Genomic DNA, 26,754 nt, shown 5'->3' with positions numbered 1-26,754 from the left:
AGTGATGGACAGCAGCTTGCTTCCAGGTTTGTGGCAACAATTTAGGGAAAGCCCTCTGGTTGGAGTTTTTTTGTGGAGGAACATGACCTCAACCCCATCAAATACCTTTTGGGTGAAGTGGAATTGCCCTGGACGAGCCAGACCTCATTACCCAACATCAGTGTCTAACCTCACTATTACTCCTGAATCTCAATGGAAATGAATCTCTGCAGCCAGGTCCCAAACTCTTGTGGAAGGCCGGATAAAGCAGAATAATGGAGTGTGTTATGGGAGGACATTAGTGGTCATCGCTTTGAAATGGGAATATTAACATGAACATATGGGTGTAAAGTTCTGGTGTCTGCATACTTCTAGAGCTGTGTCTTCAAAGGACATCTGAATAAACTGAAAAGTATCTTATGGATGGCCCAAAGCATCGACTATGGCGCTGTAAAATACACAATGAGCTGAGTGATGTAAATTAAGCCCTGTCAGATCTACTTTACTGCTAAATAAATAAAACCTAAACTAAACAATATAGTTTTCCAAGCAGAAACAGCTGAGTTTTGTTTATGACAGAGGGAAGTACCCTGCGTAAAACATTTTATGCCATCTGTTGGGTAATTTATGCTTGTGATGGCAGAGCAAGCAGGTTACAAATCTAGCTAGCTTCTTCTACTTCTTGATGTGGAGGAAAACACAGTCCTAGCCAAACACCGTATGACATCTACTGTGTGAAAAACAAATTCTGGCTTTGACAGGACAGAGTGACAAACCAGACTCAATATCATATTTTGAAGTGTTACCATGTTGATATCTGTCTACTTGCCTGTCTGAGTAGATCTAATACAAGGCCTGGCTCCAAATTGGCCCATGAGAAAAACTCTCCAATCACTTTGACTAAAATGTGATTTTATTTATTGTTTTCCAGAGGTGATGTTTTAACACATGCTTTATTGGTAAACTATCATCAGGTAATAGTGTTTTTCTTCTTTGTCTGTTAGACACTCAGCCCTTGGCTCAACATGTAAGAAAACACAGCCCTTCTTCTTTTAAGAATGATTTTGTTCCTTTGACAAAAAAAAAGAGGAAGAACCAAGCCAGTGAATAATAGATTCATAATAATAGATTCATAAAATTAAAATTATAACTCCTCTCTATTATTTCCTCCTCTCTCCTTTCTCCTTCCTCCTTCTCTTCATGTCTTCCCTGCTCTCTTCCCTCTCCAGGGTTTACTCTCCATCACTCTGTCTGTTTACTGCTTTCTTTTAGCTCAGTCTCTTCCCAGAAGCCATGGCAATTCTGGGCGGCTCCCTTCCTCTTCTCAAACCATCTTTCGTGTGTGTGTGTGTGTGTGTGTGTGTGTGTGTGTAGCCTGCGGGACAAGCACAGTAATCAGAGCAGAGACAGAGAATGGGAGAGAAAGCGAGAGAGAAGGGGGACGGAGACAAGGAGAGGGAGCTGGTGCTATTATTATTACATTACACTGTATTATAATTTCAGCACCCTAGCCACCACTACCAGTGGCTGACTATTCAATACACTACACTTTCCAGGCACAGGCACAGGCACAGGCACAGGCACACACACACACACACACACACACACACACACACACACACACACACACACACACACACACAGGGACATGTGCAACCAAACAAAGACATAAATATGTGCATACACACAGACATGAGTTTAGTACAGGGAATGACAACATCGTATTTATGATTGTAGAATTAATTTTCTGTGGCCTGGCCCAGCCACATAACGTGCTCCAGTGGTGCTCAAACTCTGGCCCGGCCCCTCGGGTTTGGCTTAGCACCACCTGGAAAGGTTATTTGCTTTGGGATTGGTAAATATCAAATTTCACTGCCCAGCAACAGTGACCTACAAAAACACTGCTCCTGAAGTGGTGACATGTGCTCGCTGTAATTAAGGTCTGACAATATCGTCTATGTGCGAACAATATTTTACATTCTCTGGAGCCAAGAGAGTTATGGCTAATGATAAAAAGCGAATAGTGGTTTTATTTCTTTAATGTCCAGACGCATATAGACATAACATAATGTCTCCAGGCATGGCCGACACCAGTGCGGAGGCATAAAAAAAGCCAACTATGCACAATCAATTCAGTGCATATATCACTCTTTAAGTCCTTCACCAAGGCACTGTGGGAAGTTGTCAAAAGAACACTGGGCTTTTTTTTATCCACAGAAATGTGTTTTAGAATCTCTGTAAGCCTTAGGCAATAGTTTGGATGACAGTTTAAAAAAAATAAATAAATACAAAAATACAAAGATCAAAATGTGAAAAAGATAATCGAGACTTAGCTCTGTCATGGTGCTCAGTATAAAAAAAGTTCAAAAGTTGAAGATGCCTCAAAGCCCTAGAGTGGAAGTGACCTATTTTGGGTTTTTCATCCTGACTGAATGTGTATAACGTGACTTTGTTTGCATAAACACAATAATCTTATTATCATACACTAATCTAATTATAAACCTTACTTTGATTCTAAGAGTAATTTGATTAAGCTGTTTACATGCATAGCAGAGGAGGATTTATCTTAATATACCCATCTTAATGCAATCTTGCATAGTGTGTGCTGATTGAATTAATTGTCATGTGCCTTTCCCCTATAGGCAACTAGTAAAAGCTGAAACCACCCTCATAAAATGCAAATGCATGTCTCCTTGGCTGCCGATTCAGCTGCTCATATGTATCAATTCTCAAGTTTTTTCCAGCTATCATAGAGACAGTAGCTCTCAAGATTGACACTCTAATACACTACAGCTTGGGAGAACTCAGATGGACAGGCTTAGTCGGGGTATGGTGTTTACATCACTGAACAATCTTCACGTAATGCTGCTAATTTCACAGTTCTTCACACATTTTTATCCAACAGTGAACACTCTCTGTATGACCCAAGCTGAAGAAACGGTGGATTAAGTTGTTTACGTTGCTTTAATCTAACTGCAGTGCTCTCATGATCACATTTAGCTTTGTGTAGGGGCAGCAACTGTCAGATAAAGTTTCTTTGTGTCTGTCTCAGTCTGTCCTTCTCTGCCTTTCTCGGCCCCTCTCAGTGTCTCTGTCTCTTTCTTTCTACAACCTCTTTCCTCACCCATGAGTCCCCCTGATGGCTTTTTCTTCCTGTGTCTCCCCCTCAATTCCTTTTATACTTCTTTCCACCTCTCTTCTCCTGTCAACTCTCATCTCCACCCTCCTTGTCCCTAATTCTGCACCTCTGCTTTCGTCTCCTCCCTACCTCACCTTCTTACCTCTCATCTCCACTTCTTCTCTCCTGGCTCCTCTTGTCACCCCAATTGCCCTTCGTGCTCCTCTGTTCTACCCATTCCTCTCTTGTCTCCTGTCTCTTTGCTTCTCTTGTCTTCTTCTGCGTGACCTGACACTGCCTCCTTAAAACACCATGACACCTCTCTCGCTGTCCTCTCATTTTTTTCCTTCACTCCTCTCCTCTCCTCTACGTTGGAAGGTGGTTTCCCAAAAGATTTTAGTAATTACATTCAAAGGCTATCAAAGGTGAGGGTTAATATTGGGGAAAATTTGCTTAGACATGCCGAGACAATAGACTTGTAGGCCTAAATTATGCCTTGGGCCACGAGAAATTGGATTTAAAAATTTATGCCCCCAGAGAAACAGTGTGAAGGTCAGTGGTCTAACCTATACGCCTCAATGTTGCAGATTGATCCACAGGAAAATAGTCTGCATTATGAACTTGTTTACAAGCTCTCTATGAGAGTCGTTAGGCCCATGACTGTGCCTGTAATGGATTCTCTGGAGTCCTCCCTGACTCTGAAATAAGTGGTTGATGTGATTTGCAGCAGTTCATTTCGGGAAAAAGAAGAAAACAACAACAAAAAACTTCTTTTCTTGGTGTTATTTTACTCTACAGTGATGAAGACAGCTACTGAATCTGATGCAACAACAGCGCCATAGCAGTACAGTGGAAATACAGTACGGACACATTTTAAAACTTATTTTAATCCAATGGGCGTAAAAACATCATCAAAACCTTTGAAGTTGCTTGTAGTTTTACTATTTTACTACTATTTGTAACCTACAAACACAACATACTAGAATGTGGCTCAGGCTCTCTCAAAGATCAGCTTAGATGAGGACTTTCTACGTCTGTTTCACCTCGATTCATTACATACACCTTTAACAACACCCAGTAGTGATGTCACACACGGAGCACCCTGCTACATCAATAAAGCAAGGTGAGAAATGAAACCACTGAAGGTCAGCTACATACGTTCCAGCTGTTCCACTGGTGTAAGCATGTTAGTTACAAATGCTGACAGATATTACGGCCCATCAGCAGGAGTAAACTGGTATGGCGCTCTCAGTTAATGATCCTGTTAGGCAGCTGTCATGTAGGATACTGCCTCTGTGGTAACTATGTCTGCAGGCTCCCTACGTATACCATAATGCTGTCCCTTTAAGGATAACATGCCCCGGGTACTAACACAGTCTCATTGCTGTTAGAAAAGAACATGTTGACGCTTCTCAAGTCATCAAGCATGACCTGTCCTGTAATCTGCCCACATTAATGACTGTATTTGACTATTTATGACTATTTATTACCATCCATTCATCTACCTGCACTGCTGCTTTACTGTACATTCTTTACTGTATATATTTATATAACATATTCATTCACTGTATATATATCCTATAGCATATTCAATTCATACCTGCACTATATGTATACACTGTGTTCATATGTAAATACCTTGCACTTTACTACTCTGCACTTCTGGTTAGATGCTAAACTACATTTCGTTGTCCTAGTACTTGTACTCTGTTCAATGACAATAAAATTGAATCTAATCTAATCTAATCTAATCTAATCTAATCTAATCTATGTATTGTGTGGTTATATGAGGTTTTAATACATCATGAGCAGTGATGAAACAAGACTGGTCTCCCCTCAAAAAACGACAATGTAGGTCGTTTGTATTGGCAACAGTCTAACAAACGTTGGACCTTCACCAGGAGAACAGGGTTTGTGGCCCATTTGGGAACAAAAGTAAACGATGTGATTTAAACATGACTGAACGATTTGTGCATCACGTTTTAACGTAACTATGTCACTTCTGGTAGTCAGGTCACCCTCGTAATTACTTCACTTCTACATTTACGCCATTTATTTACTGTTTAAACTGCCTTTTATAACGCCACCAGGGAGTTTTTTGCCGTAAACCTATAGATCAGTGGTTTTGTAGTCTAATTCAACGAAACTGCAGTCTTTTATACAACCGCAAACCATATCAGTGCATATAATAATGAGTGTGCTATTTTTAGAATGCTCCACCCCGCACCGTGAACTGTGACACACTCATATGAGTCTTTATGGGTGGTATTGACAAACGACATTCTGTCCTTTAGGTTGGAGATCTTGTTGTATGAAACTGTTGAAGATGCACTGATCCGTCCATTTACATTTAGTCACCACTGTCTTAGTTTGGTAGTTTGACTAGCCTACAGGTGCATTGTGAAAAGTTCTCCTCACATTATTTTTTCTTTATAAAAAGCTTTGTGTATCTCCCTGTAACAAATATGTTAAATACAATTCCTTTCCCATACAACGATTGCAAAGTCAATTTTTGAAAGAAATGCTGAGAAATGTAAAAACCTACATTGTTTACATCCATGTTTTCTGGCACATGGCGACTTGTCTTGGCACATTACCCAGACCTGTTAATCAATAACAGTGTGAAACCATTGGCAGGACTGTGATTCACCCACTGGTGTCTGGTTATGTGCATCCCTTGCATTGGATACAAGCAAAACAGGGACCGACTTTTCAAAACATAGCTCCGTAGTACTATTAGCAGTCAAAAACTCCACAAAGTACCAAAGGCTCTGGCTACTGAAGTGCTCCTACAAACAGGGTCACAGTCATTACTGGCAGGAACACAAGACCCGTTTGAATCACTAGACAAAATTGGGATGGAGACATTGATTCAGAGGTCTAGAACCAAGCTAGCCTGCCCTTCTGTGTGTGTGCATTTATAAGCTTGTGCTTCCCTGCATCTTTAGATACATATTTGAAATAATCTGATATGTGTGTTTGTTTGTTGTGAGTGTGAGGCACAGAAACAGGGTGTGTGTGTTTGTCTTCAAGGTCATTGCTCCATTTCCTATTCGGGATGGTGCTGCTATCCCAGCATCCTCTCTGCCAGCAGCATTGATTAGCACTCGGCGAGCATAACATCACGCACTCGTGCACACACACACACACACACACACACACACACACACACACACACACACACACACACACACTCACACACACACACACACACACACACACACACACACTTAAACTCTTTTTGTCTCTTACACACAGCTCCTTTTACGCCTCTCAAACAAATACTACAACTTTGAGCAGAACGAGAAAATGCTTCACTGTTCACATTTCTCATGTTGAGTCATACACACACAAACGTGATGGGTTATGATATTTGTATAGACTATTAACAGACACAGACAGAACAGTACGCAGCTGAGCCAAGCGAAATACAAGACCAATTTCAACACTGCAGAGAATGAGTAAATTTTGATTGATGATGTTGGAGAAATTGGGTTTGTATCTCTGGGACTAACCTGGACTCGTTCCAATTGTACATTACTTAGCTGCTTCTCTCTATTAAATCAGTCCATGTCAGCAGGATGGCCAGATCTGTTATGATGAGGCATGTACACCAGGATATATCTTTTTAAATTTTGGTTTTAAAAAAAAAAAAAAAAGTTGAACATGCTTAATGTGTTGTATTTTGCAAATGCTGCGGAGATTACTTTAACTTTTTGCTTATATTTAGCAAATATTACATGCTTTAATATGATTCCCTGGAATCCATAACTACCTGGTTTAATTCTTTGGTATTTTGAGCACTATAATAAGCTATAATGTTATGTTTATTCTCCTTAAGAGTATGAGTGATAGCTCAATTTATCTAAGTTTATTTAACCACATGGTCTTCCTGCTTACTTTACATAATCAGAGAGTGTGCCAGTATTTGTTTGTGTGTTGAAATCACTGACAAAAAGCTTCCTTCAGAGATAAAAAATGCTTGTTTTTCTAATGATGCAAGCTTATGAATTACATAGTCAAATGATTCTCGTGTGCAGTGATCACAGGGTGTTGAAAAACAGCATGGAGGAAGAACTAACTTTATTTCATTGAAAACAAACAAAATGATTAATAATACAATACTGAGTTTCAAAGAGATTACTCTGATTTGTCCAGGGCTTAAAGTGATCTTCATATTTCTCTATTGCATTGCATTTGTATGTTTGAGTAGATGCTACCAGATGTGATGATGATGTGCTAGTGTTCATCATATTTTGTTAGAGAGTGGAAGGAATCTTTAATACTGTAGTGTTTGAACTTCTCATCAAAGTAAGTGTCTTTTCATTTCAGATCATTTATAATGCCAACAATGCATAAAGATCTCATTTAGACGCTTCTTCATAGACTATAGTGATGTTTGAAAATGTGTTTAAATCAGGACGAAAAACACTATTGTTTACTGCAGCGTACTCTTAACTTTAACACTTATCTGCTCTACTCTACTGCCCTTACTTTTTAACTAAGCAATGTTTGACTTGTGCTGTTTTATTATTTTATCTATTTTTTATCTATTTTCTTATCCTGCTGTATCTTATTTTATCTTATTTGTATTTCTATTTCTATTTCCCTGTTTTAATTGACTGTTTTTACTGTTTTCAATTGTGTCTTGTTGTTTTTAATGTTTATGTAAAGCACTTTGAATTACCTTGTGTTGGATTGCGCTATACAAATAAACTTGCCTTGCCTTGCCTATAGGAGTCTTGGGACTATCTCAGGGATACTTATTAGCCAAGTCATCCTCCAATGCATCCCCACATTGGCAGGTAATCTTCTGAATACTTATCTGCCCTACATTTCTCTCATTTGACTTGTTACATATCAACAACATAATGTACATCATTATGTATCATGAAAACCACATGAGAGCAATACACCAGATGAAACCCAATCAATGTTAGCTGCTAAAACACCAAGCGTACTGAAATCATTCAGGACATTCTGGCTTCTTAAAACAGTCAGCAATAAATATGTGCGTGGATATGTATGTGATGGCAAGTAATTGGCCTAGCTGATCTCATACATATTTATGTGTGTGTTTACACAAGTATACAGCATCTGACTTGCAGAATGAATCCAGCACATATTGTACAATGTATGCATATGTGAATATCTGTGTCACACTGTGGCGTCTGGGCAGAATTTGCTGTCTGCTAAACCAGCTCGCCTACAGTGATATCACTCCAGGCACTTGGCGAAGTGGCTTCCAGCTCAAACCTGACAAAATTAATTTTCAGTGCCTCTAAAAAAACCAAATCCTCGACAAGCAAGAGATTGGTGAATGACAGACTTTGAATGGCTGGGTCCACCATTACCACAAATTTGGTGATGGGCTGTCAGGTGCATGCACCTAAAAGCACTAAACAGCATGCTATATCTTGGACTCATGCAGAGACTTACAAGACAGACAGATGGAGAGACATAAAGACAGATGGATAGAGATAGATAGATAGATAGATAGATAGATAGATAGATAGATAGATAGAGAGAGAGAGAGACAGCAAGGGAAAGAGAGAGAGAGTGAGAGTGATCATTCTATTTAAGATGCTCTACTTGGTTTCAAGGGCAACTGATTCTGAAACAACAAAATATAAAACTTGTGTGTGTGTGTTTGTGTGTGTGCCTGTGTATGTGTATGGGTGTGTGTAGTGTTAGGCTAGGATTACAGGCACTTAGCTCACAGCGATATACTACTCTCATAGGCGCAAGCATACCTCTTCGCATACTGATTAGACAAAAGTGTCTGTGTGAGAAGGAGAGTCTCTGTGAGAGTGTGTTACTGAATGTGTGTGTAAGACTGTGTGTGTCGGTTACATGGACCTAGGCTACATCCGTGTGTGTGTGTGTGTGTGTGTTGGTGTGTGAGACTGCTGATGCCAGCCCTGCAGCAACTGATAAACACATAACAAATTCTTCTACACACTCACATATTAGCAAATCAGCCATTAGCTTTCTCTTCTAATTGCCATTGGAAATTAGCATTTTAGCTATTAGCTTCTTTCACAAATTGCCAATGGAAATTAGTATATTAGCACTTAGTGTTGTGAGGCAATTGCTGAGGGATCAGGCAGCATGGCCTAGTTTTCAGACAGACTATTCTGCAACAAAAGGGTCAGTTGTTTAAATCTTGCCGCAGCCTGTGCACCCATTTAAGACGAACAAGAGCAAATGTTTTTCTGAGGACTTTGTCTGGTGAAAAAGTGACAAGTATGAGGCCGTCTTTTGTTCATTTTTCAGCCAGCTGAGATCTGCATAAATACTAGATATTACCAAGAAGGTTAATTGATACTAAGATATGCAAAAATCCAGTTTGAACGCATGAAAGCAGGCATCCTTTGATTTCAGATTGTCCTATTGTGCCCACAATAAATGAAGATCTCATTTTCACATTTTCACATAGATTTCATTGTTTGGAAATTATGTTATAAATAAGGTTAAAACACTCCCATTAGCCAATTCATCCTTAAATGCACCGAAAAGTTGGCAGGTTATCTTCTGAATATTTATATAATCCATTTCTTTCATTTTGGAATAGTGCTTTGGTTGTTACGTATAATAATTAATTTATATACATATCAACAAAAACACAATACACACCATACTAGATGAAATACAATCAAAGACAAAGACCAAAATTGCTAAATAAGTGTGCATTATTATTTAATCCTCAAAATGAATGGCTGACTCCAACAGCATTATTTTCTGGATTTTTGAAATGGAAACACCCAGTGAGCCTTTTTTACTAGCAGTGACTTAATTTGGAAATCACAGAGAAGATTATACTGTCGTGGACGTCATGTTAGTTCGGATCCAAAAGTCACACAACTAAATAAACAAACTATCTGAACAAGGTGGCCGTTACTTCACACCAGCTGTTTTCTGCAGGATAAAATAAAAGGCTGTTGTTGCCAATGGAGTCTGGTGGCACAGCTGTCTGAATACTCTTAATATAGCATTAAAAAAAGTTTTGGAAGTATTTTGTACCAGCTTTTTTACTAGCCCTATTTCAGCCCTATTTATTAGTTGGGAAACCTAAAAAATGATTGTCTTGTTTTGATCACAGAATATTTTCACTGTTCACATGCCACCTCAAACAGGCCTTGAGAACAGATAATTCACAAAAGAAAAGATGAGTGACAACAGATTACTGTCAGTTCAAACAGAAACAGCTGGGCCTGATTTCCCATCTGCTAAGTGCTAACAGTGCTAATGGCATTCACGTTGGTGCAAGTCTGTTGTCAACATTGTGCTTCCCGTTCCTCTCTGATGAGAGCAACTTCTTTCGATCTTAAAGGACGACGCAGTTGTTGTTACTATCAGCGCCTGTCGTTAAATGTTAAGTATTTAGTATGCTACCTGCTAAACAGCTTTAATGTCATTTCAACGAGTCTCTTTCTTTTATAATCAACCAAACATTCTGATGGAACAGATAAATAAAGGTTGTTTACAAAGAAGGGGTACAGAGACAGTGTTGTTTACAAAGTGACTGTTCGTCAATATCAAGCTTCAGGAGTTTCCATGGGGACAGAGAGGGCAAATATCAAGTGATGCTACTGTATTTACACAAAGAGAACAGATGCAACTCATTAGATAGCACACCAAAGCTCTACATGTGCACACATTATTAAGAATGCATGTAGTTACATGCAAACAAGCACAGACAAACATGAATGTGAATCGTTGCATTGCATCTAATTACAACCAATTTCAGCTTCTCCTAGTGCTGTGAAAGAGGAAAAACGCAGAGCCATCTAATCCACTGTACGAGAGAGAGTCCCATGTTTTTACAAGGGAAATTACTTCAATTATAAGGATGAACTGAGAGGGTTGGACATGTGGGATTAACGTTCACACCTCCAATAAGGTTTATGAATAAGGTTTAAGTTATTGGGCCCAAATTGATATCATCTCACTTCTTTAAGAGACCGTGGTCCAAGCTAACTTAATATGTCACAAAGTCCCTGCTGATTTTCCACCTCACATTCACGTACAGTATAGCACTGACTTTCTGCAGCACACGTGTTCTCCAGAGTGCTGTACTGTGTTGAGATATATGGGCTTTGTAGGTCACTATAAGAAACTAAAATCACTGTCAGTTCCCTGGAGCCATCTGGAGATGATGCATGCTTTCTGATATGGAAGTATCCAACTGAAAAAAAGCTGCAGATACTGCAGCCATGAGGAATGCACCTGGAAAGGAACAATCTTTAAGTACATTTTAGTATTCAAACAATGCTAAATTGGTACTGCAGAGTCTAGTGCAGCCTAGTTCATGTCATAAAAAAAACCTCCTGACAATTACAACACCACCAGCAGCCTGCACCATTTAAAGGATGAAAGAATCTACGGGATCAGGCTGTTTATACCAAATTATGACCCTGTCATCAGGATGCCTCAAAGGAAACTAGATATTTCAAACTAGGGAACATTTATCCACTCCTTGGGGGTTCGGTTTGCTGATATTATACCAAGTGTTGTTTCATCTTCATGTCTGACAGGAGTGGAACCATGGACTTACTTTTTGCAGTGTAGCACATCCACTGCAAGGCTTGAAGAGTTGTGCTTTCTGCAATGTCCCTCTGAACATTGCATCATCTTAAACAAGTCTTTTCATGACTTTTTCTGACATCTCTGATCAACAAGACACTCTCACCCACAGGAGTACTTTGTTTTCTTCCCAGGTGGGAAGCCATTAAAGTCACTTTCTTAAATTAGGTGTCTTGTGCATCTTAAAATGTACTGCTATAACTGTGTGCGCTTCACTCCTTGTGAACACAACGTTCTTACTAACATGGATAATAAAGTTGATACAGTGCATCGGGACAAGCTGGTTTAAGTTTTAACATCTGAATGTTGCTGCTTTCCTGTCAGTACAACTACATGATCAGCCTGGCTGCCCAAAAAGATTAATGCTATGTGAAAAATCAACACACTGACCTCAGTACGCTGCGAGAGACTCTGGAAGTTAATTCGGTAACTAACTACACAGCAATATATTACTTGAGCCAAGACATCGGACAGACTAAATCAAACACAACCAGTGGCCACAACATTACCCCCCAAAGGCCAACAATCCAACTCTGAGCAATAAATTCTGCTCATAAATACCCCTAAGAAGGTGATTTTTCACAGCGGTTTTATAGGTTTGTATGTGCCCCCAGTTCAAAATGAAAGCTTGACACAAATTCTCTGAATGGCCTGATGGTTTCTGAAAACTTCTTACAAATTGAAATGTGTTTGAATTGATTTTATGTCCCTCACAAAATGATTTCTGGACTGGATATTTGGACTAACTGAGTGCATCATATTTGCCAAAATACAAATAATTTAATGGGAAAGTTAATTATCTTATGGCAAGACATATTACTGGTGATTATAAATGGTTAACTTACTTTAATTGGCCCCTTTTTGCACAAATGTGCTTGAACCTTATTTACAATTGTACTGCTCAAACGTACAAACTCAAGATAGTATTAAAGGTCAAATAAAAACAAAGCAAAATAAAATCAATCAAAGTTTACAGTTGGCTTGTTTTATTCTCCTTATCGGTCTGCCTTGGACGATTAATAGTGTTTTGTCTTTATTTAATATCCGGATCATATGAAGTGAAAAATAAAACCATCTGGCTATTTTTCAAATATGACCAAATTTGGCCTTTGAAAATGACTCTTTAATTGTATAAGAGCATGCAATGAAATGTGACCAGCAGAGCAAGATCATAAGTGATAAGTTGTCAGTTGTTGAGTATCAGCATTCAACTAAGTGCTTCTTTTAGCATGACTGCAAGTTAACATGGTTATACATGAACAGGATGGTTCACACAGACACACTAACACATCTTCCAAAAGCAGTTACCTCGCCATTATTACTTCCAAATCAATTACGCACGCACACACACTAATATCCTCGACCATGATAAGATTCAGAATGGTTACAGCAACAGCAATGGTTTATCAATACCCTAATTTACCAACAATCGATAAGCAGCAAGCGCAATAAAATATTGTTATGAGTGAAGCATCTGAAAACACATGAGAAAATAATAGAAAACACGGAAAGCTGTTAAAAGTCTCACTAGCACAGATCAATTCATCACTTCAACACAAGGCCGATGTAGAAGGACTGTACATGAACACAAGCCCACACACTCACACACACACACACACACACACACACACACACACACACACACATGCACACACAAACACACACTTACATCATACCTCAAGATCTTATTTATTTATTTTTTCCATGGAATATTGCTACACTTCAAGAACAAGAGATAAAAACTGAACTTTATATCTGTAATAACGTTTTCATTTTATTACCTGTTCTTACTTGAGTTCTAACTTATTTTTATCACCTGTTCTAACTTTTTTATTACCGTACTCCAAGTGTGGTTAAATTGTTCCATAAACTCAGCCGCTACGTGACTACACTATCTTTGCAGAAATGCCAGGTCACAAATGTCAACTGAATCCTTTTCCTTTTAAAAAGAAAAAAATGGATTCAATCACATGTCACCAACACCCCACATACTGTGGAGCTCTATTATACCTCTTTTATATTGTTTACCACTGTATTCTGCGGCAGACTGCGGCTTCTATGATGCTCTGTCGTTCTACATTTGTTAGGATCTGTCAACTTTGACCTACCTGCTTTCGTACCATGAAATAACGGCTACTCACACAAGGCATTTTTAATAATCAAGCCATCTGGTCAAAACCATAATGTCCACCCCTGAATTTTGTTGTATAAAACGTACATATTTTTAATATTCACCATCTAGATGATTGAATGTCTCTTAGAAGTGTAAATATGACCCGCACCCCTCTGTAATTTTACCGTGACTCATCCCTCCACTGCGACTCAGAAATTATCCTAAAACATGAAATAATGAATCTAACACAGATAAACAAACAGCTCTGCCACATAATCATGTTTTTAGCAACATAATGACTACAAACACACACACGCACACAAACACAAACACAGAAACACACGTACACACACACAAACACACACAAAAATGAATAAATTATTTTAAAAAGGGACTCACCAAATGGTTGGCGGTTCAGATCCCTCCACTTCCAGGTAGTCATACTTCTCCTCTGTCTGGAAGTCTGTAAAGATGACAGAGATGGTGTCTCCAGGTTCGGCCAATAGGATCCAAGTACAGTCGGCCTGGTTACCATAGTTGCCGGGGTAACCGGGACTGGTCACCACCCCACTGCCGCCCCTCACAGTGCCCCCACATGTGTCCTCAGCTGTCAATCAAATCAGAGTGACAAATAGAAAACCTGGGTTAGGGAGAGGAGGAGGGACCGAGGGGCGGACTTTTTTTTGTTTTTAATGAAATTTCTTGCTTTTTGGATAAATTATTTAGATTTTCTCAGCTATATGAAATGGGGCGGGTCAATTACCAAATGTATCAATTCAGTTAATTTCACCAAATTTGTAATTAAGATCAATTTCTCAATAGACCTAGCATAATTTCTCAATGTCAGCCAGCCCAGCTCCCCACCTCTCTCCCTCTATGAAGTGATTTTCTTAGTGACCTTAGTTTTAGTATTTTACAGGTACACTCTTTGCTCTCAACTCCTAATGTTATTTGTGGCTTGAATGTTAGAAATGGATGACTTTTTCATGACACATAAACTGTCAAATCATATGAGCAAACCATATCGGTAAAATATGGAGCTCTTACATCACACTTCATATATGAAGTAGATATGAAAAAATAGCATACATGATGATAAAACAAGCAGTCCTTATTCAGTGGACCATTAAGCCTGTAGATTTAGCAGAATGATGCTGTTTTTATTTCAGCCAATTAGAATCAGGGATGGGGTTTATGGGTACGGCTGCAGTTCCTGTCACACTCAGAGCTGCTGTCCTCTCCTCCAATAACAAGTTGTCCTTTTTCTCCAATCACAGATCTCCGCTCTCGTCTCCTCCAATCACCACCAAGGAACTTTAGATTCAACTGTTTCCCAATTGGCTGCTGTAGTGTCAGCGTATCAGGTTAATCGTCAATTAGTTTCCAAACATATAGACCAGATGTGATGATAAATTTGCCTAATTTTCTCTTATTGCTGATCACATCTGATTGATTGTATTATTCTTAATTGATAGTAGTTCTGATTACTGTATAACAGATAAAGACACATGGATTGCGCTGTGCACACGGCATAAATTATACACATATAATTTATACAGATACACTCACGGAGAAAAAACATACTACATTGGACCTTGTTGTGTCACTGGGACATTGGTCGTGTGGTAAGATATTGAAGGCTGTGCTCAATTCGCTTTTTCAAAACACAGTATGAATAGGTGATTTTTCATATCCAATTTGTTAAAATACATCCTTTAAAAAAAAGGAATGTTGTATTTATCAAAAGCAAATTGAGCCCAGTCAAGTATCCACTGCCCCAGTGATAAAAGATGCAATGTTGAACCTTTTTTTCTGAGAGAGTACAAGTCCAACTGTAAACATGGTATAAATTATACCTGTATAATTTATAGTTATACATAAAAGAGGCATTACTGTATGTAACACACTCTTACATCAGACATGTATTTTCCTACACACCAGTGAGTGCAATTTGGGATGACACGTGATTTATAAAACTCTGCAACACATCACATGTTGATATCATCAGCATTTAGAGAAGACAGAAAAACACAAAGATGTGTGTTGTCCTTAAAGTGCACTCACTGATAAGCTGAAAAAGACACATCCTTTATAAGAGTGTAGACAGGCGCTGTCAGGTATACATGCACATCCGTTAGGCTCACCCAGGCCGTGCTGCCTTGGGGGATGCATGTACAGATGACAGAGATAAGGTAAGGACCAAGCCAGACTCCACCCACAGGACGGGTAAAGAGCATAACTGTGGTCCAAGACTCACATTGAGCAACAGACGATAACCAATAGAAATGAATAGAAACATATTAGAAAAGATATTAGAAATTGGACGGAACAGAGTGCACTGAGTAGAGACAGGAAATACATGGAGGATAACAGGGGAACATAAATAGATAGGAACAGAGACAAACAGAACTGGAGTGGAACAAATAATACAGAACCAGATTAAAATAGGCAAAGGGTTGGTAAAAAAACTGTCTAAGACAGAAAACAGGAAACAGGATGAGTCAAAATAAGAGGTTTGGAAATTAAATTAAAAAGAGACTGAGCGTTTTTTTTAATAGATCAGTGCGTGAAGTTAGGAACAAAACATGGCTTTTATTTGTTTTGTCTTAGACGTAGTCCACACATACACAAACGTAGCTTTTTCTATGCCTTTCGTCGACATGCAAAGGTCACTGAAAACCGAGCTTTTGTCAAACTCTTTTCCAGGTTCAAGATTTTCAGAAACTCTTTTAGTGCTGACATGTAGACAGGGAAAAGAAAGGGTTTGGCTTGTAATGTCAGTCAGCGCTGTTATCCCATTTGAGAGGCATCACAAATGAGGATCGTGCAATGGTGGTGAAGGCCAAAATAGTGCCGCTTCTTATCTTGCAAACAGGACTTGAATGTACAGTCACTCCTTAACGATACTGAGGAACAGAGGGATCAGAATGAAGTGATCGATGCATTTCAGCCAGGTAGTCTTCCAGTAGCAGCTTTTGTTCATTTTTCTGATTTGGAGGCTTCTTGTTCTTCTTCTTTGTGTGATTGGCCGACACGGCTTAAGGGGAAGAGTTATATCACCGCCTGCTGGTTTGGCATGCTCTTGACAGTGTTTTCAAGCGTTCTTTGCATTGGACAGAGATTTTTACCTGTACAAATACCCGTGTACATGTGGACTAGGCCTTAGTGAAAAGTCCTGCATTGTCCCAAACAACAGGTGCTGATTTATTGAAAATGAAAGAGAGAAATGCAATATTTATTCAGCAATTTATTAATTCAAACAGATTCATAGAGGCCAAAGAGTCAGTTCGACAGACAGACAGGCAGACAAGCACTGACAGACAGACCCCTCAGTCATCCAGATACACATCCATTCCAAAGCTAGACAGTTAAGGAGATTTGTGTTTGACCCAACACCCCGGAACAACCCCTGCTGAGACCCCATCACATTTGCAGGAGAGCAATGAGGCAGGTGTGTGTGTGTGTGTGTGTGTGTGTGTGTGCGTGTGTGCGTGTGTGTGTGTGTGTGTGTGTGTGTGTGTGTGTGTGACAGAGAGAGAGAGAGGGAGAGTGTCCGCAGCATGGGAGAGGAGAGAGTGCTGCTTGCAGGATGACAGCTGTCACAGGTTTATCATGACAACAGGACGTCCTCAAGCACTAGTGGACACGCACCCACATGCACACACACACACACACACACACACACACACACACACACATACACACAGACACACACCTCTTCCAGCCTGCCAGCTTATTGATGTGCCAGTGACACTTGACAGACAGGTGGAAAGGCCTCAAGGTGCACTGATGTGTGGCCCTTATTTAAGAAGAGGAAATGAACTAGTGGAATAAAAATGGATTACCAAACAAAAGAGCATTGTTCTTTTATGCAGTGGACCTTTGGTGAACTTGACATTATGATGTTATAGCATAGAGGGCTTTCATCCACAATGTGTACTGGCTTTGTGTCACTCAAACTCCATTACAGTGAACTATAGCATAAAATAACCTTTTTGTCATTACTTTTAAAATAAACTGACTTGAATACTGATTTAGATCTGGAAGAAACCTGAGAGGATGGAACGGCTCCGTGTAATCATTTTAGATGACACATGACGCAATTAGGATCCTCACTCATTCTGTTGTGTGTCATCCAGTAACGGCAGGGCTGTGCAGAGACCGATTCAGGAGCAGCTGCTCTAATAAAAAGTGACATTTGTGTGAGTGTTCATGGGGGGAGGGTGAGAAGTCCGGATACCTATAGCCAACACTGATTACCTTCTGTTAAATTTGCGTGCATCAGACATGACATGGAACCAGTCAACTTTCCATGCTGCACCTGCTAATTTTGGATACTGATGCTCCTGCTCCATCAATCATGATGGGACATCTGTGTGACAGTGTTAAATATTACTGTGTCTATCTCACATAATATCCAGGCCTCATTCCTTCTGTTTGTTTTGCTTTTGTTTTGTTTTTTTATTTTGCAGCACAAAATTACATTTCAGCATTAAATGCAGGTTTGGTAATGATTCATATATTGTAGATTGCTTTTAAGCATTCTATTGAATTAATAATCTTTTTATCTTGAAATACACTATTTGAACCAATTCAAAAAATGGAATTTCATTACATAATCGTCTGATCAGCTTATAGCAGAAATCTTTAAATCCAATAAGCATTTAAATGAATCTGTAGCTGACAACTAAGGAGCACAGAGGTCATTGAAGCCACATCCAAAGCATGAATGGAGATTACTTTTAAATGAGACACAAAATTAATGTTATTGATTATAAAATCATTAAAAGATGACTGATAGTGAAGTGACTGATATTTGATGAATAACCTTGTCTATTCAAGGTTGAATTTAAATCGGTGTGCATTGGCTAGATTCACTATACTGTATTATGGATTGGGGTTATCTCAATGTCTCATGTTTAAAACAGCAAATTAAAACTTTAAATCATTGCTATTGTGTAACTCTTGGTTGCAAACTCTGTTTTATCCTTACAGTACTTCTATCATTGTATCAATATATTGTATGTAGGATTATATGGTGCTAATAATCTCTTAGACTCAAACTGATGGAGTTAAAAAACTGAGCCTATCCCACCCCAAGATATGAACCTGGGAGTCCCTTCCCTGCAGTCTGTGACAAAAAACATGACGTTTTGTGCATGCAATACAAAGTTGTTATTTCTGCCTCTTCTAAAAATGGTATATTTGAATATTTCTGCATACTGGCGTCCCTAAACAGTCTCGGAATTGCATAACTTGTCTGGAAAGCTGAGACTCTTATGGGTCCAATGAGCTCAACTGTATTCATGTGTAATTATGTTAGTCCCCATAGTAGCATTTAATTGTAGTGAGAGCATATTTTCGAAAATTGACTTCACTGCATAAAACGACCTGCTGTGACCTCTAGGATAATCACAACCTCGTGAAACTTTATAACTGCAAACTTAAGACCTAGAGCATTTAAATAATATATGGCCTTCCTAGGTATACTGACAATAAGGCAGTTTCTCAGCAGCTTACAAAACAGAAGTGCTCGCCATCCAAAAATGTTTTAATACCCAATCACAACATGGATTTTTTTTTTATGGTTTTCCGCAACGTCTTGGCATCAAAATGTGTGTTGGACGGATTTTTTGGATGCATTTCATAAATTCTTGAACCTTCAAAAACGATTAAAAACAGCACCACTGTGTAACAAATGGTATCAACCAAGAAAATTGCTGCAACAATTTATGAGAAATAATTGAGCACGGGGTGGCCATCATATACTTCCATCATAATGTTCTAAGCCTTACATTTTAATTATTATTTTAACTGTTTAAGTTTTATTTCTGATTTACAACTATAACAACTTGACACACGGTGCTGGGCTGAATGCAAACTTAACCTTCAGGTTCCCAGCTTTCAGATTATGTGTACCACTTTTATGTGGTACACATACTGTCATGGCTGGTGTGATCCCATTGCAAGTTGGTCTCTTACATGACTTGTGTTAGGGGTTCTGTACAAAAAGAGAAAAATGCCACTGCATTACGCATTGACAATCCCATGTTGCATGTGAAAACCAGAAGATAAATGAGCATAAGAGGTGACTCTATGGGTACGCGAGGGCTCTGCTACCTGGTTGCACTGCTCTGCTGTGTTGTGTTTCCTGCTTTAAAATAAACAGAAACCCAGGGAGGCTGAACTCATGCTCGTGCCCCGGCGCACTGACCCACAGGAGGAGGGAAAGTGTGTATGTGGAGGAGAGCGCTATATGTTAGTTTGACTCTGTATGTGTGTGAGAGGGAAAGGGAGTGGTAGTGTTGACCATGTTGCCTTCATTTCTCATCACATCAGTGAGCTGGAGTTGCCCTTTTTTGCCGTTCTATCCCTCCCTCTCCCTCTCTGGTTGTTGTTGTAGCACCACTTCTCTTTTCTTCCCTACTGGCCTCTGCTTGCTAGTCCCTGCCTCTACCCATTTCTGCATCAAGATTATTTTTATAGTAAAACAGCACATCTCCTCCTCTACTCTCATCTCTTTCTCCTTATCCTCCTCCTCCTCCGCCCTCCCTCCCCTCCACTGTTCTCCCCTCCATGCTTCCCTTTCTCTTCCTCATTCATCCTTGCCTCTCACCCTCCCACTCTTCATCCTCATCATTCCCCCATCCTCACTCTCTCCATCTCACCCTCCCTTCCTCCTTCTCTCTCATGGCCTAGGGTGCTTTGATCACTCGTTCTTAGCCTCCTTATCCTGCCTCCCCTCTCTCGCATCCGTTCATCCCCTCTTCCCCACTGTGCTGTCATCAATATCGCAGTCATCTGAGGATTCCTTCTTTATCCTTCTCCGTCTCGCTGTGTCTTTCTTTAAGATCTTACTCTCTCTGCATTTCACTCTCCCCCTCTCTCTCTCCCTCTCTCTCTCTCTCCTTCTGCTGATTGATTTTATGTTTAATGGCTTTTCTGGCCTCATCTCTTTCTCTCTTCTCTTTTCCACTTGCCGTTTCTTCCCCCTCTTCCTTTCCTTCTGTCCCATAACTCCGTTCCTTTCCTGCATCACTTTGATAGGCAGATCACTATCAATATCAGATTCGTACACACACACACACACACACACACATATACACACACACACACACCCAGACTTCAATCACAGAAGACCCAGTGCGCTGTCAGCCTCTAAGGATTATGGGCCATCTACATCATCCTCTCCTCTCCTCTCCTCTCTCTTCAGGCTGTATCCGTCCATCCCTCCTGCTCTCTTATCTACATCCACCCACCCATCCATCAACCTCTTGCCCCCCATATGTTGTAAAGCTAAATATATATAGCTGCCCCTCTTTCTCCCTCATCACTCCCTCCATACCTTGAATACCTCACTTTACCTGCCACGAATGACTGAATAGACCGGAGAAAAACATGTGCACACAAATGATCCAGCATTTATTTTTCATAAATTTCCTCCTGGACCGAGGAGTTACTGGGCACTGATGAAGCTTCTCCTGCAGCTGCACTGTGCAGCATGCCGACTGAATGCACCGAGGATGCAATTTCACTTGTGGTCTCAATGTCACTTTCACCATCCAGTCATGCCAGGATGCATTAAGTAACAGTTCTGGATGTATGAGAATAAAATCTTATAGACAGATCCATCCATCTGCAAAACTAGCACTGGTGTTAGGCATTGCGAACAGAATCCAACTTTGCTTTTGGATGCAATCCAGCAACAATGTGCATAGAAGCGATGCGAAGAAAAGGGTGGGGTCAGCAGAAATGTGATTGTTGCTCAAACAATCTGATTTTAAGGACCAGCTTGCAGGGAAATTGCATTGAAATGCTAAATATGCAACCAAGTCTTGAGCCTGTAAGGTGCACCCTCTCTTTAAAGCACCACCTCCTCCAAATAAGACAAAATCCTGATCTGATACAGCAATGGTAAAGGTTCGGTTAGACTTTGAAGTTATAATCATCTGTTGCAATCAGTTTCAATTGGTAAGCCCATTTTTCTCCATATGTTTGTATTTCTATTCCTTGAACAAGAAGTAAGGCCACCAATTTGCCTTTGACAACGCTTCAGTCCTGCACTGTGTGTTCCGGAATATTGGACTGTTTTTCGAGGGTAGCCTGCAGTTCACTGAAGTGCAAATGAAACAGAAGTCTGCCATAACAACTTCCAGGGAAGACATCTGACTTAATCTAGTTGTTCAGGAAATTATTTTTGAGTTGATTTAGTAGTGAGTATGGAAAATGATGTATCAAGAGAACAGAGTTTGCACCATCTGGTCACTGACTCATATTCCTTGGCTGCTATTCGACCATGCAGCAGACATGTGGGCTAAAGGCATCCTTCTATTTGCCAAATGTAAACCCATCTGGATGCAGAATAAATTAAGATATGTGACATAACTTGTTCACAGTTTTTTATTCTTATTTTGCACAAGTTTTAATCTCTTCACACCTAGATACAATGTGCCATTGTATAACCGCAGCCAAAGGCCAGCTTTATGAAGGTCATGTTGGTCCTTTTCAATTTTTTTTTTTGATAAGGTCACTAAGATGTTGATCCAACTCAATGGTTGCTTTTAAATCAGTGGTTTTATGGAGTTTACATCTCTCCTGTCTCTATGTCAATTTCAGGTATCAACTGCGTCATGTCTTTGGAGCTCTGCCTGACTGTCCGACTGCATGTAAAGCAGACAAATATCCACGTTCAACTTAGTATGAGTCATCTGTGTAGCTGCCCTTGTAACTGATTTACTACCTTCAAAATCAGGCCGTTTTATGTGCCGTTCCATTCCCATTATTCTTTCATTCGCTCGCATATTGCCATCATATTTTTCTATCACTCCTTTAAACCTTGTTAGAAACATATTGGTTGCTCTCCTCTGCTTGCCAGTGTTACATTTTAGCGTCATATAGTTGAGGGGGCACACACACACACACACACACACAAGTAGTAACCATGCTGACCTTCAGCTCCTCCCACCATCTGTCCACAAATCAAAGAACAGATGCTGTCTGCCAGTCAACTAACAGCCCAACATTTAGACCAATTAGGGCAGAAGAGTGATTTAATGGTAGATCACCAGAAGGAGACATGAAAAGAGAAGGCTGGGCACTGATTGATAGATAGATCCTTATCACGATTATTATTCTTACAATCGCCTAATGACCCTGGCAGATATAGCCTGGCTGAATTTGATTCTCATTATACTGTGATTCCTTTCTTCCCATTATTGATACCATTGACCCCCACTACTGACCTCCATTAACTTATGTCAGAAGGTCACAGCATTAGATATATTACCTTGGCTGATGCATTTTTTTCAAGCACTGCCAACTGCTTGGGTTATAATGTTATGGTGATGCTCTGTTTATGCTACTGGAGACATTCTGTTCTCTTGGCTTGCCAGATGACAGGATCAACTTTTTGCTCAGGGACACTTCAGCAGTACAGATTATGTGCCTATAGAGTGGCAGCTCCATCCATTAACCCACCCTCTAGTCCCAACAGGAAGTAAGTCAGAATAACTTGGAAACATGCAGTTAGGAGAAGGCCGCAGAAGGAGGTAAGACATGTTTAAAGGAAACAGAAATTGCCCCAAAAGAAATCCAATATAAAGTTGAGAGTAAGCAAAAAAAAGTCTGACTGTCTCTCTCTCTGTCTGACTCTGGAGCAGTATTGAGAAAGATGAGTCCAGCGACCCTGTTTTCTCATTTGGTCATTAAACAGAGTTTCTAAATTACCTACCGTAACGACAAACTCCTAAAGTTGTGATTTATAAGCCGAGCCTCTCATTTGTTCACCCTCCTTGTCTCCCTCTCTTTTATTCTCTGAGAGTGGGTGTGTCTCAACGTGTGTCTGTCTATGTGCCTGTTTGACAGTGTGCGCGTGTGTGTTCACCTGTGTCCGTCCCTGATTTTGTGAACGCGTCTGCCTATTTGAATGTCCCTTCGTTGGTGTGTGCGGGACAGACACAGTGAGAGAGAGAGACCCTGGGCGTCGCCGAGTGTTAAATGTCATCCCTGACATCTTAAACAAATAGCTGCATACTGAGAGTTTCACGCATCGCAGCCCTGACGAAATACATTCCACTCTAGTCTCGCCCTCCCTTCTTTCCTTCCCAATCCTGCCCTCTCCTGTGTGGCCTGCAAGGACGTGTGTTAAACACAGGTGAACACACACACACAAGCAAATTTCAAAAACTTAGTTTCCAGTTTACTAGGTACGCCTATCTTAAACTTGAGATGTGTTTCTGACTCTCTCTTCTACTCTCACTGATTTATTGGACAAAATATTACAAACACCTGCCAACTGCAGAGGACAATAATGCAAATGTGTACTTCAGTCAGAGACACTTACGTCAAGGACTTGACCATCTAATCCCCTCAGCACATAAAGGTACAGAATCAAAGATGAAATCATGTGTGAACACAGACTTTGGGATTTACAAATGGAAACGTGAAAGGCCTCAAAGAAGACACATGTTGAGAAACACTGAATGCAAACCTGTTTGTTTACAAGAAACACCTTCAACTGTCACTGTGTGTGAATATTAAAGATATGTAAGATAATTGTTGCATTAGGAAGGACAAGTACAGAAAAGGAGACAGAATGAAATAAAGATGACACACTTTGAAAAGTGATGTGTCTTTCTAAAAAGAGAATTATTAGATTACTGTCACCAAGTATCGTCACAATAATAAGACACTGTCACAAAGAATTTGATAGCAAAATGCCACATGTCGCTAGTGATGACAGTCTCCCAAAAATGCTTTTGAGACAAATTTTTAAATGGCCACCTCCAAATAGTTTCTGACAGGCCATCTGTAGTCTGCACAGGCAAACGCAATATTTCCTGACGCAGATCAACCGCTGCCATTATGTCAGGTGCTAGTCTATATGAAGTTGACATTAAGCCATACATAAGCATTTCACAAACGGAGACATGCTGATCAATATCAGGAAGAAAAAGTCAGCAAGATGATCAAAAGTAAAAACCACCACCGCACCACATCACGCCTTCTCAATGCTAAAAGCTGACCTTATTTTTTTGCTTTCCATAATCAATACTTGAGCATGTAAATGCAAATCAATACGGGAAGTAACAAGTTATCCTGCAATTCAACCGCACAGAGGTGTTTGTATTTACATCTAGTCCTGCATTCAATAATTCATGATTGTATGTTAGAAAAATCTGTGTAGGAAGACACATTTCATAACCAACTACAGTCAAACTGACACTACTATGACAATGTGCCATGACTGTTTTGTTATTAATACTGCTTCACAATACACAAGATCGGGGTAAAATGTAAAGCTTCAGCAGTGCTGTTGAGAAATAATGCTAAATCTCTCTGTGTGATGTACTTTTTTTTTTTTAAATGTTATAAAATTGAATACAGCGATAATCGTGTCATAAAGACTAACATTTTTTAAAAATCCAGATTTATAGAGTGTGAGACAATTTGTCTCTATGGCCAGGATATTATGAACACATCAGCATAAGGAGGAACTGTATAGTTACAGTAAGAGCTGACTTACAGAGAACGTATCATCGACAGAAAGAGAAGTTACATGAAAGAACACAGGAAGAGGAGAAACAGAGGAGGAGGAGGAGGAGCAGGGACAAAACCTGATCAGAGGAGATAAAGAGAGACAGAGATAGAAAGGAAAGACAAGGAGGAGAGACTAGGGGCAAGTGCAGTATCTATGATGACTTTGAGCCTCTCGTTCAATTAGTGTTTCATTGGTGAAAATAGAAAGTAACAGAATAAGAGCGGCAGCCAAACAAAGATGTTTGTGATGCTACTGTGATTACTCCGTCTCTGCTTTTATCTGTATTTATGTTTTTTGTTGCTTTTTAAAGCAATATTATAAACCTCGTTTTGAAGAGCCCCATGAATATATTTTATGCAACCTGACCCGTGATGAAGAGAATTAAAATAACAGACATTCACACACGTAAAATGTTTTTTTTCTGATGTCCACTTTGTTATGTGAATATTCAAAAGAGTTACACGCCTTGCTGTTCAGTACACAAGGCACACTGTGTGATCGTGCTTTTTTAATCTACTTTTGCGATGGAGTCATTTCTAAAACGAGCGGCACACATAAAGAGTGACATTCAAAAAGTGCTTCTAATGAATGGCTACATAGATGAAGTTAGATAGTAACAATGTCCCCATCCATCCCCATCATTCAACACGATTAACAGCAACTATAGGGCTTTTCAGGACAGAACCATCTATATGGTTTGAGAAGTGGTATCCATCATCCAGCTGTCACAAAATTCTGATGACTACTGATAAAGACGTGAAAAAGACAGACTCTGATAGAAAGACTATGTGTGTGTGTGTGGGGGGGGGAAGACAGATGATAGACCAAACCAAGATGATGACAGATGATTTAATGAAGAACTGAGTGGCTGGAAGGAAAGAAAACCAATTAGAAGACACAACAGCAGCATGGGGAGAGGGAGAAAGAGATGGGGAAGAAAGAAATGGGAAAGAAGATGGATGAATATTGGATAGAGATGGATCAAGACAGCGATTGAGAGGATTAGCAAGAACAATGGTGAGATAAAGGGAGAGATAGAGAAATATGAACACAGAGTGCAACGTCAAAAACAGAGGTAGAGAGATGGAGATAGACAAAATTATGATGCAGACGGAGACGGGAAAGGAGACAGAAAAATTGAAGGATACAGCGATTTAAAGTTAAGAATTTCAGATAATATCACATGGAGAAATAGAGAGATTTAAGTGTTATGATGTGTGTGTGAGGGAGGTGAAGGGGGGGCTCATAAGGATTGAAAGATGAAGAAAATGTATTTCAAGGATAGAGAAAAGCTAAAAGAAATCCCTCAAACTAAGGACATTTCGCTAGTGCTTACTTGACTAGTTTTCAGTTCAATCTTCTGTTTGGGAATACTGTAATGATATAATTTAGCAAATTTGTTTGAGTGAACTGACACAG

The 26,754-nt window shown here is 39.7% G+C and overlaps 1 protein-coding gene across 1 annotated transcript in view; it reads right to left on the bottom strand.

Moving 5' to 3' along the window:
- Positions 1-26,754, bottom strand: part of csmd3b (CUB and Sushi multiple domains 3b) — a 380,920-nt gene that overhangs the window by 172,855 nt on the left and 181,311 nt on the right. Inside the window, exon 6 of the mRNA XM_059350826.1 lies at positions 14,196-14,403. Within this exon, the coding sequence (XP_059206809.1) occupies positions 14,196-14,403 (208 nt within the window). The remainder of the gene's footprint in view (positions 1-14,195; positions 14,404-26,754) is intronic.

This window comes from Centropristis striata, chromosome 14, assembly GCF_030273125.1.
Source record: "Centropristis striata isolate RG_2023a ecotype Rhode Island chromosome 14, C.striata_1.0, whole genome shotgun sequence".
Lineage (NCBI taxonomy): Eukaryota > Metazoa > Chordata > Actinopteri > Perciformes > Serranidae > Centropristis > Centropristis striata.
The sequence above is the reverse complement of the archived record's forward strand: the minus strand, read 5'-3'. Positions and strand labels throughout refer to the sequence as shown.